General features: G+C 43.7%; 1 protein-coding gene across 1 annotated transcript in view; it reads left to right on the forward strand.

The window, feature by feature from the left end:
* The first annotated feature begins 6883 nt into the window (after positions 1 to 6883).
* The window catches only part of BLMH (bleomycin hydrolase), a 47480-nt gene continuing 39868 nt past the window's right edge, over positions 6884 to 14495 (forward strand). Inside the window, exons 1-5 of the mRNA XM_017855068.1 lie at positions 6884 to 7417; positions 7732 to 7929; positions 11295 to 11404; positions 12867 to 13042; positions 13919 to 14006. Coding sequence (XP_017710557.1) covers positions 7405 to 7417; positions 7732 to 7929; positions 11295 to 11404; positions 12867 to 13042; positions 13919 to 14006 — 585 coding nt within the window. The 5' untranslated portion in view covers positions 6884 to 7404. The remainder of the gene's footprint in view (positions 7418 to 7731; positions 7930 to 11294; positions 11405 to 12866; positions 13043 to 13918; positions 14007 to 14495) is intronic.

The raw sequence follows: 14495 nt of genomic DNA on the forward strand, positions 1-14495 counted from the left end.
ATTTTTCTCATAGCAATAAATGTGAATTTATTGAAGGAAAGATACTATTTTTCCAGCTAAAATGGCTCCGCCATGTGGCACTAGCATAAACAGTTTCTAATTCACTTTACCGCCACCAGGTTTGAAAAGTATGCAATTCCTGACAAATATTAAATATTACAAAGGTTTCACACCACTTCAAATTTTGTGTATATAATGAAGTACTATTAACGGTTTATAATGAATGATTCCAAATTTGCATATCTCAAGTGCTCATAAAACTCGACCAAACTTTCTATTTGTTCTTGAATCAGACTCAAGGCCATTCATGCCTCTACCTTTGCATGTGCTGTTTCCTCTGCCTAGAATGCTCTGTGAAGTGCTAGCACCTAGAGCAGTGACTAGCAGAAATGTTATATCCAGAGGTGAGAATAATGTGGGTGCAAACATCAAGAACATTGGATCAACATTCAAGAACATTGGATCATGTTACAAAAAAACCCCAGACATAACTACAACTAATGTTGAATATGCTGAAACATTTAAAACTTGAATCTAAAGTTCTCTGGGCTTAAGGAGGGGCCACAGGGTTGGGTTAAACCCACATGGAGTTTAGGAGTGTCGGGGAAGGTGGAAGTCAGAAAGCTGCCAGTTCTCCTGGACTCAGATGGGGGCATGCCACATTCTGGAGAAAAATTGTAGTGAAGGGATATAGGCTCCTTTGGGCCCCAAAATCCCCGGGATCCAGTATCTCAAAGTTTTGGCAGGGTCAGCACCTGCTGGCTTTGCTCATCTTAGGGAGGCGGGAATTACAAGCATAAGAATGGGGATGAGAGTGGAAAGGGAGAAATAATTTTCCCAAACTCCACCCAGGACATTCTAAATCAGGGGTTGAAAACATAAATATCCACAGGCAATAAATGTAACACTTTTTTCCCCGCTTTTGATGCAGAAATTACTATTATGGGAAAACAACAGTATTTTTTTTTTTTTTTTGACAGGGTTCAGTTCGTTGCCCATGCTGGGGTGCAGTGGTGCAATCTCTGCTCACTATAACCTCTGCTTCCCAGGCTCAAACCATTCTCCCACCTCAGCCTACCAAGTAGCTGGGACTATAGATACACACTACCACCGCCTGGCTAATGTTTGTATTTTTGGTAGAGATGGGTTTCGACACAGGATTTTTCTCGGCCACTTTGCCAGCCAGAGACCTCTGGCCAGGTCTCGCTTGGCACTGGGTTTGTCGCAGGAGGCACTCAGCCCACTCAGCCCATAGGCCATGCCTGATTTGTGTTCTAGCACAGATCCCACAGGCATCACAACTGCACGCTCAGTCCCCAGTGGGAAGGGATGTGTGGGCGAGCGAGTGCAGGGTCTGGCCAGTAACTCCAAGTGCTGGCACAGGAGCTGGCTCCATGTGGTGCCTGTGGTTGAACCACACCTGTTTCAAGAGACTCCTGCGGTGGACTCTGGCATCCAGGTGAGGGGAACGTGGTGGTGCCCAAACAGGGAAGCCTGTGACCCTGAAGCCCCAAAAGGATGTGTTACAACACGCTAACAGCTCTTTTAGTCTGAGGTTAACCATTCTGTCAGTCCCACTGCCCTGCTCTAGCCCATGGCTCTGGAGTTGGCTCAGCCCTGCCACAGTGTGGGGCAGCTGCCAGGTGCCAATGTGGGGTGGAGGGCTACAGTGTTATTGCCTTTTTGTATTTGCATTCAGCAGGGTCCTGAGTTTTTGTCCCACGTCCAAGAAGAATGAGACTATGCTGACAATCAAAGGGTGAGAAGGATGGAGAAGAGTTTTATTGGGCGATGAAATATCTCTCACTAGAGAGGGAATGCGAGAATGGTCTCCCACCTGAAGTTGGGTGGTCTCTCTCCCAGGGTGGCTGGGTCCAGGGCTTTCATGGGCTCAGAATAGGGCAGTGTGTGCTGATTGGTTTGTGGGTATGGCAAAAAGGCTAAAACAAAGGCACAACAGTGTAAAAAATCAATTAGGGAAGGGTAGGTATATGTAAATTATGTGAAGGATGGGGTTCAGTCAGAGGAAAGCATGCCAAATAGGAAGAGGGGTTCTCAATTCAGTCCATGGATTTATCCAAAACTTGTAGCTTGGCTTTCAGGCTTTAAACTATCTTTGGCTTGAAGGTGGGATTTCGCTGGGGACCCGCCCCTATCTGCTTAGGCATTTGGCTACCTCCTGTTGCTATCAGTTTCACCATGTTGCCCAGGCTAGTCTTAAACTCCTGGATTCGAGTGAGCTGCCTCCTCGACCTCCCAAAATGCTAGGCATGAGCCACTGCACCCAGCCAAAACAACAATATTTTAAAGAGAAGCCAGCTACTGGATTTGTATCCAAAACTTTCCAATTATAAATATTGTCTCAAAAAAAATTTTCTTTGAGACAGGGTCTTGCTCTGTCATCCAGGCTGGCGGGCAGTGGCATGATCATGACTCACTGCAGCCTCAACCTCCCAAACTCAAGCAACCATCCCATCTCAGACTGCCAGGTAGCTGGGACTAAGGTGCACACTATCACACTGACTAATTTTTATATTTTTTATGGACACAGGGTTTTGCCATGCCATGTTGCTCAGGCTGATCTCCAACTCCTGAGCATTCTGCCTGCTTCAGCCTCCCAAAGTGCTGGGATTCCAGGCGTGAGCCACTACCCCGGCCAGCTCAAAAATTTTAAATTACCATGCAGGCCAAACAAAACATCTCAAAGCTGAATTTGCTCCAATAGGCTACCAGTGTGTGAACTCTGAAGTTGACTATCACGTCTGGTGAAATATAAGAAGGTTTCCTAACCAAGGCAAATCTTGGAGTTAGTGGGACAACACTTAAGTATGAATGAGTTTCACAGAATTAGAGAATGTTTGTGTTAGATTCTAGCGTAGACTTCCATTCAACATAAAAACCTGGTCTTTTCTATCGAAATAGAAGTAGCTGCGGCCAGGCACAGTGGCTCACGCCTATAATCCCAGCACTTTGGGAGGCCGAGGTGGGCGGATCACCTGAGGTCAGGAGTTTGAAGCCAGCCTGGTCAACATGGTGAAACCCCGTCTCTACTGAAAACACAAAAATTAACTGGGTGTGGTGGCCAGGCGCCTGTAATCCCAGCTACTTGGGAGGCTGAAGCAGGAGAATTGCTTGAACCTGGGAGGCAGAGATTGCAGTGAGCCGAGATCGTGCCATTGCATTCCAGTCTGGGAGACAAGAGCGAGACTTTGTCTCAAAAAAAAAAAAAGAAGTAGTTGACAAACACATGTCGAAGATTGGTGGACAGCAAAGGAGGAGACACAGAGTGGGCAATCAATTTGCCTTGAGGCTGGCCTTGTTTGCTTTAACTTGGTAGAGTGGTGTGGAAGCAACAGGCAGAAGGCATGTCTGCTGTGGCAGATGGTGCTGCCTCACAGGATTTATAAAGATTTTCTTTTCTTTCTTTTTAGAGACAGCTGAGTACAGCAGTGTGATCACAGCTCACTGCACCCTCAAACTCCTGAGCTCAAGTGATCTTCCCATCTCAGCCTCCTGAGTAGCTAGGTCTAAAAGTGTCTGCCACCACATTCAGCTAATTTTTTTCTAAAATTTTTTCTTTCTTTCTTTCTTTCTTTTATTGCAGTGGTGGGGTTTCACTATGTTGCCCAGGCTGCTCTTCAACTCCTGGCCTTTAACTCGAGGCAGGAATCCTCCCACCTCAGCCTCCCAAAGTGCTGGGATTACAGGCAATATTTTCTTTTTTAATATTATGGACTTCATACTAGAATTCTGTTTCTGGTTGCCTTGTCCCATGAGGTGTCACTGGGCTGTATAACATCTATTCTGGCTGGAATAAGAGGGATAGAATATAAGAATTTTCTTCTTGGAGAAATGTCTTCCTGGGTGGGTCATTTGGGGGCTACCCACTGGGAAACCAGTTTTATTCTGTACCTCCTCACCATGCCCACATGGGGGCTGAGTGCATGGGTGGAAATCTGGTAATAAGGGTGCCACCCTGATGATGAGGACAGAGCAGAATGCTGGCAAAGAGATGATGATAGAAATCTCTGGGCATGGGGTGGAGAAATGTAATTGCCAGCATGGAAAGGGTGGCAATAGCTGTAAAACTGGTCCCCTCCACCTTCCCCAGTGATTCCATCTCCTCCTGAGCTCTTACTCTTGCAATTGTATCCTCTCTGATGTGTATTTAATCTCTCATCTGTCCTGATTCCTTCCTCTCATCCTCCAGTAGACATAAATTTACCCTTTCTCCCCAAAGAGCTTCTCTAATATTTACCTCCCTCTCCACTCACTACAATGTGGCTTCTGCCCACCCTTCCCCTCCACTAAAACTGCCCTCTCTAAGGTTGCCTGCAACCCACTTGCCAAAACCAATCTTACTTGACTTTCTGCAGCTTTTAGTTCAATTCACTGTCCTCGCCTTGCCTTCCTGGGATTCCAGGATGTAACTCCCCAGGTCTCCTACTTCCCTGACTGCTCCTTCTATTTCTGCTGGCTCCTCTGTTTTCATTCATACTTTAAACATTATCATTTTCAGAGCTAATGCTACCCCCATATGGCATCCTTATAAGAAGTCGTGAAAGGGGCCGGGCGTAGTGGCTCACGCCTTTAATTCCAGCACTTTGGGAGGCCAAGGTGGGCGGATCACGAGGTCAGGGGTTCAAGACCAGCCTGGCCAACATGGTGAAACCCCCGTCTCCCTTAAAAATACAAAAATTAGCCGGGTATAGTGGTGCGTGTCTGTAATCCCAGCTACTCAGGAGGCTGAGGCAGGAGAATTGCTTGAACCCAGGAGGTGGAGGTTGCAAGTGAGCCGAGATTACACAGCGAGACTCTGTCTCAAAAAAAAAAAAAAAAAAAAAGTAGTGAAAGGTACATCATACTCTGTGCACAGCCTTGGCCAGGGTGCATGGCTTGGCAAGCAGAGCCTGGACTGCATTTTAGTCTCTACTTACCACACTCAGCCTGGTGCCCTTGTGCCATGAACACCCTGTGCCACTGCACATTGCAGCCCAGGGCACTATCTGTGGTCTTCATCTCTTTCTCGCTCTATCCTCTTTCCCTCTGTAACCCTGCTGACTTTCATGGTTCCAACTTGAACTTATGTGTCTCACCTAATCTCTAGGTATCTTTTCATCTACCTCCTGAACTTCTCTTCCTGGGTGTCCTGTGGGCATCCTAATTTTGCTATAGCCCAAACTCAGTTCAGATCTGCACACTTGCAAATATGCCTATTTTTCTGTATGCCCTCTCTTGGTTAATGATACCACCTTCCATCTTCTTATTCAGCTGAAAACCTCAAAATTATCGATGCCTCTTCCCTTTCCGCAATTTAAGGCTTTTGTCCCCTCCCAGGTTCACTACTGGAAGAACCTTCTAAGCAGTTTCCCTATCTCCAGAGCCTCTCCCCTCCAAATCACTCTCCCCACTGCCACCGGGTTTCTTTTTTTACACGGACTTCAGTATGTTTTTCCTTTGTTTCAAAACCCATTTTGTCTTCTAATTAACCATAAGATAAAGTCCACATGCTCAGGCATTGCACATAAAACCCTTTATATCTTGGCCCAAACTCACACTTTTCCAGTCCTACACCTTGCCTCTGCTCCCAACACATGCCTTGCTCTTAGCCACATCTGATTATGATGCACCCTTTCTCGAACATGATTTTATTCTCTGTGCCTTCGCTGGTGCCTTGAATGCCCTTCTCCTGTTCTTTGACTTGTAAAAATCTCATCCACTCTTCAAAATCATGCTCTCTTGTTACTTCTATTTTCAGGCACCCTTTGGCCCTAATTGATGGTGCTCTCCTCATTGCTTCTACAGTCTACAACGCTAGTGGTATGCTACTACAGAGAGTCTAAAAGTTGTTTTGCATTTCTTTCCTACTACACTGAGCTTCTTAAGGGCAAGATTAAGTTTTGTACGTCTCTATGTCATCAGTAGTTTGTCCAGTGCCTAGTACATGTTAGATATTGAATAAAAATTTATTTGAATTGGACAGGATGCTTGAACATCATTTTGTGAAAAGACCAGTGATTTCTTTCTGTATAATTTTCAGCCTCTTCTTTTTCAGATATTGAAAGAACCTCAGAATATGATGGTTGATGGGCCCACTTAAAAGAGTTGCTATGTTATAGCCCCAGTTTTTAGCTGAGTCTCTCTAGGGACATAGAAACTGTGCTTTCTCGAATGACTGGTGCCTCAGTATGGATTTTTCCAGATATCAGAGTTCCTTAGAACTGCGATGATTTTCAACCTAAGAAGACCTAGATTCTAGGTTCCACACACACACACAAAACCCTATTGTTTTGAATAGCAGATACAGGGTTTCAGTGCTTTTGTTTTACCTTTTCTGGGTTCTATCCCAACATCTTACTAAAGGCTGAGATTTCAGGGCATGAAAAACGCAATCAACAAAAACAAGGTTTTTACAATCTCAAAACTTTGGGAAACTGTTATCTTGAAAGCCTAGAGGGGGAGCATCAGTTAGTTTTGTAGAGAACTCGGCAAAACAACATTGAGGCATAAGGCTAGCCTGTCATTCTCCCGGGTTAAACCCAACGGGACATGCTGGACTATACAGTGCTGGACTATACAGGAGACACTCGTGAACTCCGTGAAGACCAAATGGGTAGCGTTCTTGAAATGAGCAGATGTCTATTTGTAGAACTCTGGTAATAGCTTTGGAGTGGGTGGGAAAGAGCTTGGTTCCAATTTCCCCTCAAAGACAACTATTTGCTTCTGACGAGAATCCAAGCAACCAGTTGCCATTGAGAATGCAGTGATTGGTCAGCAAACGAGGCCTATAGGAAGAGCCTTCGGGTGCATTCCTTGTGACCCGTCCTAAGCCTGATGCTTAATTATGGGACCTCTCAGCTCCTCCCTCACGCCTCGAGCTCCCTTTTGGCTTCTCACAAGGATTCCTGGGGACGATTTCCCGATGCTAGAGTACTTGGGGTCTGGGCCCGTAGGGAACACGTCAGCCTTCCTCCTCGGAGCCGGCCTGATACCGAGACGGCGCCCGCGCTGCCCGGAGGCGGGAACCCGGGGGCGAAGGCTCCGGCACCGCCTTGCCTCGCAGAGCAACTGCGCGGTAGTGCGCGGGGGGCAGGCGCGGCCTCGGGCCCCGGGCACTGGCTGACCCAGCGCGTCAGCGAGGCCGCCCCCGTCGGCCCTCCCCCGGGCGGGGCCAGCCCCGACAGCGCTGAGTCAGCAACGCGAGGGGGGAGTTTTGTCCCTCCGCGGACCCCGTTTCTCCCGGCCTCAGCCTCCCCGCCGCTACCGCCAGGCCGGTTTCCTTTTTCCGGCGCTCCGGGTGCGAGAGGCAGGTCCGGCGCTTTAGGCAGGGAGCCGCAGCGCAGCCCCGGCGCTCGCCCGAGGACACTGGAAGCTACTGTTACCCCGCCGGGCAGCGTGGGCGCCATGAGCAGCGCGGGTGAGGTGCCGCCGTCCCCCGCCGAGGCCCCGCCGCGGTCCTCTCTGGAGGAGCTCCGCGGTCCCCGTGAGGCCCGGCGGCGGGGAAGGCCGGGGGCTGGGACCCTGGGCGATGGCGGGGAGGGAGCTTTCGGGGCGGGCTGGAGCGGCCTGGGAGGGAGACAGCGCCTTGGAGGAGGATGCAGCTCATGGGCTTCCCCGCTGCAGCGGGCACCCCAGGATGCGCCTACGAAGTTAGATCCGGGACGCGGGAGCCCCAGATCAGCCCTCTTCCCCTTCTTTTTGGCGTTAAAATCCCGTTTGGTCTCCCAACAGGACTGAATTCGGAGAAGGTAGCTGCTCTGATACAGAAACTGAATTCCGACTCCCAGTTCGTACTTGCCCAGAATGTCGGGACCACCCACGACCTGCTGGACATCTGTCTGAAGCGGGCCACCGTGCAGCGCGCGCAACATGTGTTCCAGCACGCGGTGTCCCAGGAGGGCAAGCCAGTCACCAACCAGAAGAGCTCAGGTGTGGGCTTCAACTTCTCCCATGCTTTCCTTGACCTTCTTGACAGCGTCCCATTTTGGTGTCTTACTTAAGAGTGGTCTTAAATTCGTACTGAAAGAACTGGTTGTAAATTCTTAGAGAGTGAGGCACAGGTACAGGCAGGTCTAAGAACATTACCCATGTGGTTTGTTTTGGTATTCTGTGGCTTGTTAGCACATGTTGTTAGAGTACTAAAGTGACATGTCCACGAGTATACATTTGAGTGTAATTGACTATATTATGTTCCTATGTTTTGTGGTTTGTAGCCCATGTCTTGGAGATGCATGGTTTTGGTCACAAAACAGAATATGTGAAAAGGTTCATATCCTTGGAGGACTCACCAGAAATGTCCTGAAGGCCCTATACTATGAAATAGAAAAGATACAATGTAATTACGTTAAAATGTCATCAGATGTTACTTTTAAATTTGCTTCTTGGTTACAGTTGAAGCTGATGTGCTGATGGGCCCAGTTCCCACCAGTAGATCAATTTGTAATACAGAAAAAAGTTCTGTTCTCATGCCTTACTAGTCAAGAAGTGTCGTTTTGCTATCTGCTTTCTAGCACCACTCTCAGAAAAAAACAGGTATAGTGAAAGATTAGATATCCAACCATCTAAATAAGGAGCATATTCTCACAACAAAATTGTACTAAAAGGATTTTTTTAAAGTCTTTATCTACTTGAAAACGACCCCCAGTCTGTCTATATGGTCAGGAAGCACATCATTGCTTGTTTAGAGTCGGTCAGAACTCACAAAGCACACATTTAACTTGAGTACATTTTATTGTATGTACATTTTACCTGAATAAAGTTGATTTTTTAAATGTTAAGGAAAAAATCAAGACCCTACAATAATTAATGTTTTGCTCTAGAAGAAAGTACTTGGAGTGGTATGGACTCTCAGGCTACAGATGATCCAGTTAGTAATGTCACAGTGGTCCTACATAGTTTAGATTGCAGTGACCTGTTAGGGAACAGGTCAGGTCTTACACATTTTGCAGTGTCACTTTTATATACAAAAGATCCAAATAGCATGTGAGCTATGTAGTTTATTTTCATGCAGTTTTCACATCACCAGTGCATCCAGATCCGTTCTACTAGAAATATATAGCATATAGAAGAGAGGTGACGTACAGGTAAATCTAAGGTAAAGAGTAACTAATAGTAAGGCACTAGTGACTTTCAAAAAACACTGTAGTTAACTAGAGTTTTCTTCTTGTTACAAAATTATTTTTGTTCAATGTAGAATATTTGCAAATACCAAGTGAATATTTTTCCTGTATATTTGTCAGGTCTGTGTGTGTGTATGTGTGTGTAATGTGGGTTGATACCTTATGCATTGTTATGTAAGCTACCTATCTTTTTCACTTACCAATATATTATAAACATATTTTCATATTAGTAAAAAAAATTATACCCAATACAAGTCAAAGTTTTTCCCTCAGAATTTTCCTTCAGAAAAGAGATAATTTGCCTATATTTAAGACCTTAAAGGATTTTTCTAATGGGCGCTCTCAGTTAATTTATTTTGAAGTAGAGTACAATTTGGAGAAGACATTACTCTGAAAAACCTCAGATGCATACTACTTTTGCATGCTTACAGAGATCCTTTGATTGAATCAGCTTTTTTTAAAAGGCGACAAATTTGAATAAATTGATGTTGCATATCATTGTAAATAGACCTTTTAAAGATCATTTAAGTCAGAACAGGAAGTGGTGACATGGAGTTTGTGATTATACACATACAGGACAAATGAAGAATCTGATTGTATAGTGGATGCTTGGCATAGAATTTTCAGGGACAGCATCATGCATGGATTCAAAACATTGACTCAAATGTGTAAGGAAGGGAGATGACGTGTGCTGACTGAAAGAATGGATCTAATGATGGCACAGACACTGATGGCTAGGACATGTGAAGAGTATGAATCAGTGTGGAAATGAAATGTGAAGTGGGAAAAATAGTACTTCTAAATCAATTTATGTTAACATGATTTTAAGTATATATTTAAATTTATAAAATATTGGCCGGGTGCTGTGGCTCGTGCCTGTAATCCTAGCACTGTGGGAGACTGAGGCAGATGGATCACTTGAGGTCAGGAGTTCGAGACCAACCTTGCCAACATGGCAAAACCCTGGCTCTACTAAAAGTACAGAAATTAGGTGGGTGTGGTGGCACGCATCTGTAATTCCAGCTATTCAGGAGGCTGAGACACGAGAATCAGGAGGCGAAGTTTGCAGCGATATGAGATTGCACCACTGCACTCCGGCCTGAGTGACAGAGTGAGACTCTGTCTCCTAAAAAAAATTTATTAAAATATTATGGGTAGACAGTTTACTACTCATATGTATTTTGAAGTGTTTATAAAATCCAGTTAGGGAAATATCTCCACTTTTTTGACTTACCACTGGGAGAATGGAGTATTGACTTACGTTAAGGTCAGCCTATACCGAAGCATATACTCACCCTATATGGAAGCATATTGGGATACATATTCCAGATTAAAGGGTAGGGACTTTTTATTTTTTATTTATTTTTTGAGACAGAGTCTCCCTCTATCACCCAGCCTGGAGTACAGTGGCACCATCTTGGCTCACTGCAACATCTGCTTCCTGGGTTCAAGTGATTCTCCTGCCTCAGCCTCCTAAGTAGCTGGGATTACAGGTGCTCGCCACCATGCCCGGCTAATTTTTGTATTTTTAGTAGAGACAGGGTTTCACTATGTTGGCCAGGCTGATCTCGAACTCCTGACCTCAGGTGATCCACCCGCCTCGGCCTCCCAGAGTGCTGGGATTACAGGCATGAGCCACCGCCGGATGGGTAGGGGCTTTTTAAAGCTTTTGCTAGGTATTGCCAAATTGCATTCAGGTATTTTATACCTATTTAGATTCCTATCCAGATTGATAGTGATGCTTATTTCCCCAAATGAAATAAAAGAAATGGTCTTTCCCCACTTAACAGGTATCTTATCATTAACTTTTCAAACTGCTTCTTTGTCAGTTTTTATCTTTTTTGGCCACTGAATGATCTATTTGTGGTCTCTGTTCACAGTTTTCTAGCAATGTTTCTTTTTCTAATGTGATTTTCTTGGGTGATATGTAATGGATTCTTTATTTGATATGTAAAGAATGTTTTTGTGTTAAAGATATTAAACCTTTGCATATATATTGCTAATAATAATCGCCACCTTTCTTGTTTTGTTTTGTTTTTAATTTTTCTGCTCTTTCTGATTTACTCTTTCTGAATTGTCCAGATCTTGTCGTGAGTTCATTGGTGGGAAATAACAGTTGGAGCAGTGCAGTCGATGTGAACCCTCATAATTTCTTGATATGCTTTCTTGTTTCAGGGCGATGCTGGATCTTTTCTTGTCTGAATGTTATGAGGCTTCCATTCATGAAAAAATTAAATATTGAAGAATTTGAGTTTAGTCAATCTTACCTCTTTTTTTGGGACAAGGTATGGGACGGATCTGGCAAGATTCTTTTCGTATTGATTTCAGCCTTGGTAGGGACTGCCTCTTCATTTGTTGCTTTTCCATTTATACCCTGCGCTTTCATAATGGGTGAGACACCTTTTATTCTGACTTCCAGAGTATCAAAAGTTGACTGTTTCAAAGGCAAGAACTGTTTTTGGTTGGTAGGTGGCTATTTTTTGCAATGAAATAAGTTTACTGACTCATCTTACTTGCTTGTCTATTTAAAATTTTAAATTTTATATTCAATATTCAATTCAGTGTATCTCCCTTTTAATGTCTTTTAGGTTATTTGTTCTTTTCTAGGACCTAATTTCCCTTCTCAAGTACTTGTCTGAAAAACAGTAAATAATGTTATTTCATTGTTTATTTATTTATTTATTTATTTATTTTTTGAGACCGTCTCACCCTGCCACCTGGGCTAGAGGGCTGTAGCACAATCTCAGCTCACCATAACCTCTGCCTCCTGGGTTCAAGCTCTCCTCTCAACTCAGCCTCCCAAGTAGCTGGAATCACAGGCACATGCCACCATGCCCAGCTAATTTTTGTATTTTTAGTAGAGACAGGGCATTTCACCATGTTGGCCAGACTGGTCTCGAACTCCTGACCTCAAGTGATCTGCCTGCCTTGGCCTCCCAAAGTGCTGGGATTACAGGTGTGAGCCACCACTCCTGGCCATATTCCATTTCCTAATCTTCAAAATGTATATTACTGACCTGGTTTGGTGTCTCATGCTTGTAATCCCAGCACTTTGGGAGGCTGAAGTGAGAGGATTGCTTGAGCCCAGGAATTCGAGACCAGTCTGGACGTGGCAAAACCCCGTCTCTACAAAAAATACAAAAATTAGCCAGGTGTGGTGGTGCACACCTGTCCCCCCAGCTACTCAGGAGGCTGAGGTGGGAGGATTGCTTGAGCCCAGGAGGTTGAGGCTGCAGTGAGATTGTACCACGGCACTCCAGTCTAGGCAACAGAGCATGACTCTGTCTATAAATAAATAAATAAATAAACAAAATATATATTCCATAGGTGCTCATTAAATGTCTATTGATTAAAGACTTTAGATATCAGGTTTTGCTGTAGCATTGAAATGTAAACACTGTACACATATATACAATATATTGGAATACATACACAGGTATAAGAAACTTCACATGTTCTGATGAAGTCAGATACTGATGTTTATTTACCAATTTTAGTTTACAAATACTTATGGTGCTTGTTTCAGCATCACAGATACCCAGACTGGAGTGATAACAGAAAAGATTAGCAAGACCTCTATACAAGGATGACATGTAAATTCGTGAAGGGTTCATGTTTTTAAAAATAAAACAAAAAACTATTATGTTGATTCCATGGTAATTCCAAGACTCCCATTCTGTTGATAATGCCAATAAAATTACTAACTCTTTTTTCTTTTAATTTTATTTAACTTTCTTTATTCTTTAGGTTGAGCGCTGTTATTTCTTCTTGAACGCTTTTGTGGACACAGCCCAGAGAAAGGAGCCTGAGGATGGGAGGCTGGTGCAGTTTTTGCTTATGAACCCTGCAAATGATGGTGGCCAATGGGATATGCTTGTCAATATTGTTGGTAAAAGTTCTTTCTTTAATGGAACTGAAACTCAGCGTGATTAAGTAAGCCTGTAGTTAGACATTGGCCATTTCTTTGATGGTTATGTACAGAGTAGAATTGGTCTCCAAGAAGGATATATCATTATTTCTAAGAACCTTTAGTTCACATTCTCACCTGTAAAGTGCCTTTCTTAAATGAGGAGTAAGGAGAGAGCTACTGTGAAGGATGGGTTGGAGAAGAAAAGGTAGTATTAAGTAGAACTAATTTTCCATGAAAAAATTGTTTTCTTCTCCATTGATGTAATCAGGAAACACCTGAAAACTGTAGCTGTTTTAAAATGTCTTCAAAACATCTTTTGGGGAAATCTCATCATGCTGAGCACTTCACAAAAGTATGATAGATACACTTCATCTTGACCAAAAGTCTGAGAAGTGACAAAGTATAGTAGATAAAAAGAATAGAATTAATTCTAACATAGACAGATAAATATGCACATTAAAAACCTACTTAGGCTGAGTGAGGTGGCTCAGGCATGTAATCCTAGCACTTTGGGAGACCAGGGCAGGAGGATTGCTCAAGCCCAGGAGTTCAGTACCAGCCTGGGTAACATAGTGGGACCCTGTCTCTACAGAAAATAAAAAAATTAGCTGCACATGGTATCATGCGCCATAGTTGTGCTACTCAGGAGGCCAAGCCTGGGAGTTCAAGGCTGCAGTGGGCCAGGATTGTGTCACAGCACTCCAGTCTGAGTGACAGAGCAAAACTCTATTTAAAAAACAAAATAAAAAAAAACCCTGCTTAATAATATGAAGTATAAGATTTTCTGAATTAAGCCAGCAAAATATGGCCTATTTTTTGAAACAATCACTATTTTGCCAGGGTTTCTAATCTTTTACCTTATTTAACACTGGAATTTGTTTTCTTTTAGAAAATATGGTGTTATCCCTAAGAAATGCTTTCCTGAATCTTATACAACAGAGGCAACCAGAAGGATGAATGATATTCTGAATCACAAGGTACAATATATGAAGCAGGGTTGGATTGAGTTTAGTGTACTTTCTTTAAAACTTATTTTTTAGAAGGGGTTCCTGGGTATTTCAGTGTATACCGTTTGTGTACAAGATAACTACTGATGTCAATGTCTGTCATAAGCAATGTAACTATGTAATAACTTTAAAATAATTAATATTAGAGGGTTTTGCTTTTAAAAAACTTCCACTTTTATTTCCGTTGATGTTAATGTCTTCTTAGGGGGATAGTTAGGAAATAAAGTCCCATGTCCAATTAATACTGGCTGCAAGCACTCAGGATGCTGTGTCTCTCACTTGGTTCTAGTGGAGGTGGGCTAGGACTGCTTTATGTGCTAGTAAAACCAAAAGAACTATTCGCAAGGTTCCCTTAAAGAGTGTGCTGTGTTCTGAGACTTCCCCAGACCACATCAATGTGGTTTATCCACCCACTAAAGAGTTGTTGTAGTTATTGAACTGCTTTTTATTTGCTTCAGT

The sequence above is a fragment of the Rhinopithecus bieti genome, unplaced genomic scaffold (genome assembly GCF_001698545.2).
Source record: "Rhinopithecus bieti isolate Rb0 unplaced genomic scaffold, ASM169854v2 scaffold_38691, whole genome shotgun sequence".
NCBI lineage: Eukaryota > Metazoa > Chordata > Mammalia > Primates > Cercopithecidae > Rhinopithecus > Rhinopithecus bieti.